This window comes from Calidris pugnax, unplaced genomic scaffold (genome assembly GCF_001431845.1).
Source record: "Calidris pugnax isolate Ruff unplaced genomic scaffold, ASM143184v1 scaffold167, whole genome shotgun sequence".
Classification (NCBI taxonomy): domain Eukaryota; kingdom Metazoa; phylum Chordata; class Aves; order Charadriiformes; family Scolopacidae; genus Calidris; species Calidris pugnax.
Genome location: NW_015091045.1, coordinates 2,153,678 through 2,155,483, shown reverse-complemented (window position 1 = coordinate 2,155,483; position 1,806 = coordinate 2,153,678). Strand labels below are relative to the sequence as shown.

Sequence of the window (1,806 nt, the reverse complement as noted above, 5' to 3'; positions counted from 1 at the left end):
CTGTGTTTGATTCCAGTAAGAAGTACCGTCAGGCTCAGGCAGCAGGAGAGGAGGAGGAGCCCCCGAGCCCCCGCCGGCCCCTTAGGTCAGGCGGATCCCCAGGACTTGTTCCAGTTCCTGCCGGCGCTGCTGGACCTGGAAAAGATGGGGAAGGAGGAGTCAGGCAGGGAGGGGGGCTTCCCCAGGGACATCCCCCCCCTCCTTGCTGCCACCCCGACCCGCCGTGGCACCCACCTTGGCAAAGATGTGTCTGCCCACAGCCTCCTGCGCCCAGGGCTGCTGGTAGAACTCGGCCCGTCGCTCCTCCTCGGGGTTCCCGATCACGTCTGTTATGATCTGAGCAAAGAATGGGGTCGGGGGACACACACACACACACGGGGTGAGTTTCAAGGGCTGGACCCCCCCCCTCTTCCCTGCTCCCCACCCCAGGTTGCCCAGAGAAGCTGTGGCTGCCCCAACCCTGGAGGGGTTCAAGGCCAAGTTGGAGGGGGCTTGGAGCAACCTGGTGTGGTGGGAGGTGTCCCTGCCCAGGGCAGGGGGTGGCACTGGGGGGGCTTTAAGGTCCCTTCCAACCCAAACCCTTCTATGATTCTATGACATTAGAGCTGCTTTCATGCCTCAGACCCAAGCCCCCCTGTCCCCTTGGACAATGGCAGCAGATGTTGCCTGAGGAAGAGGAGAATCACAGAATCTTCTAGGTTGGAAGGGACCTTAAAGATCATCTTGTCCAACCGTCAACCTGACTGACAAAAATAGACACCCACACAACAAACAAGAAGCATCACCATCACTAAACCATCCCTCCCAGCACTACATCAACCCGTCTTTTGAACACCTCCAGGGATGGTGCCTCAACCACCTCCCTGGGATGTCCCCAGCAATCTTCCTCCTGGCTCCATCTGTCACCCAGTGGCTGTCATTGGTTTGGGGACTTCTCAAGCCACCAGCCACCTCCACGCTCATCACATCTGGTGGCCTCATCCTCCTCCTCTGAGACAGCACCTCTTGTTGAGACCATGGGGTGAGTCCCAGGGCTGGACCCTCCCTGCTCCCAGTCCCAGCCCCTGGCCCAGGTTGCCCAGAGAAGCTGTGGCTGCCCCATCCCTGGAGGGGTTCAAGGGCAGGTTGGAGGGGGCCTGGAGCAACCTGGTGTGGTGGGAGGTGTCCCTGCCCAGGGCAGGGGGTGGCACTGGGGGGGGCTTTAAAGTCCTTTCCATCCTGAACCACTCTATGATTCACCTTGAGGTCCCTCCTCTGGGATTTGATCCATTCCTGGATGAAATCCTGCGGGTTGTTGCTGAAGCTCAGCATGAAATCCCGCTGCGTCTTCAGCTGGTTGATGGATTCGATGGTCTCGTGGATCTGGGGAGGTGACAAGGGGTGAGAGGCAGCTGTGTCCCTCCCCAGGAGCAGGACACCAACTCCCCCCAGCTCTGCGGGTGCAGCCTTGAAGTGCCACCCCCCTCACCTTGGCATCCAGGGAGGCGATCTCCTGCTGGTTGGTGGTGGAAGCCAGGAAGTTGCTCATCTGAGCTTTCAAGGGATCGTCCACCTCCACATCGATGTCATAGCAGGCTGTCTTCTTCTGGTCATTGGGGTCCACGCTGGGAGGAAACGGGGTGTTATGGGGGCCATTCCTCAGCCCCCACCTGGATGTAGGGTGGGATTGACTCCCCCAAGCACCCCTCAAGAAGCCCCCAAATCTTTTTTGGCTGATTTTTCCCCTCCCAAGTGACTTGTGCTCGCTCCTGCTTTGGCTTGGAGACCTCGGAGCCCCTGCAGGCTCTGCCCTCCCCTCCTCAACCC

The 1,806-nt window shown here is 59.8% G+C and overlaps 1 protein-coding gene across 3 annotated transcripts in view; it reads right to left on the bottom strand.

Annotated features, from left to right (window-relative positions):
- Positions 1-6: 6 nt before the first annotated feature.
- The window catches only part of SMARCD2 (SWI/SNF related, matrix associated, actin dependent regulator of chromatin, subfamily d, member 2), a 22,941-nt gene continuing 21,141 nt past the window's right edge, over positions 7-1,806 (bottom strand). For all 3 annotated transcript variants that reach the window (XM_014956485.1, XM_014956483.1, XM_014956484.1), the window contains 4 exons: positions 1,469-1,604; positions 1,240-1,362; positions 235-336; positions 7-135 (listed from right to left, as the gene is read on the bottom strand). In XM_014956485.1, the coding sequence (XP_014811971.1) occupies positions 82-135; positions 235-336; positions 1,240-1,362; positions 1,469-1,604 (415 nt within the window). In that variant the 3' untranslated portion in view covers positions 7-81. The remainder of the gene's footprint in view (positions 136-234; positions 337-1,239; positions 1,363-1,468; positions 1,605-1,806) is intronic.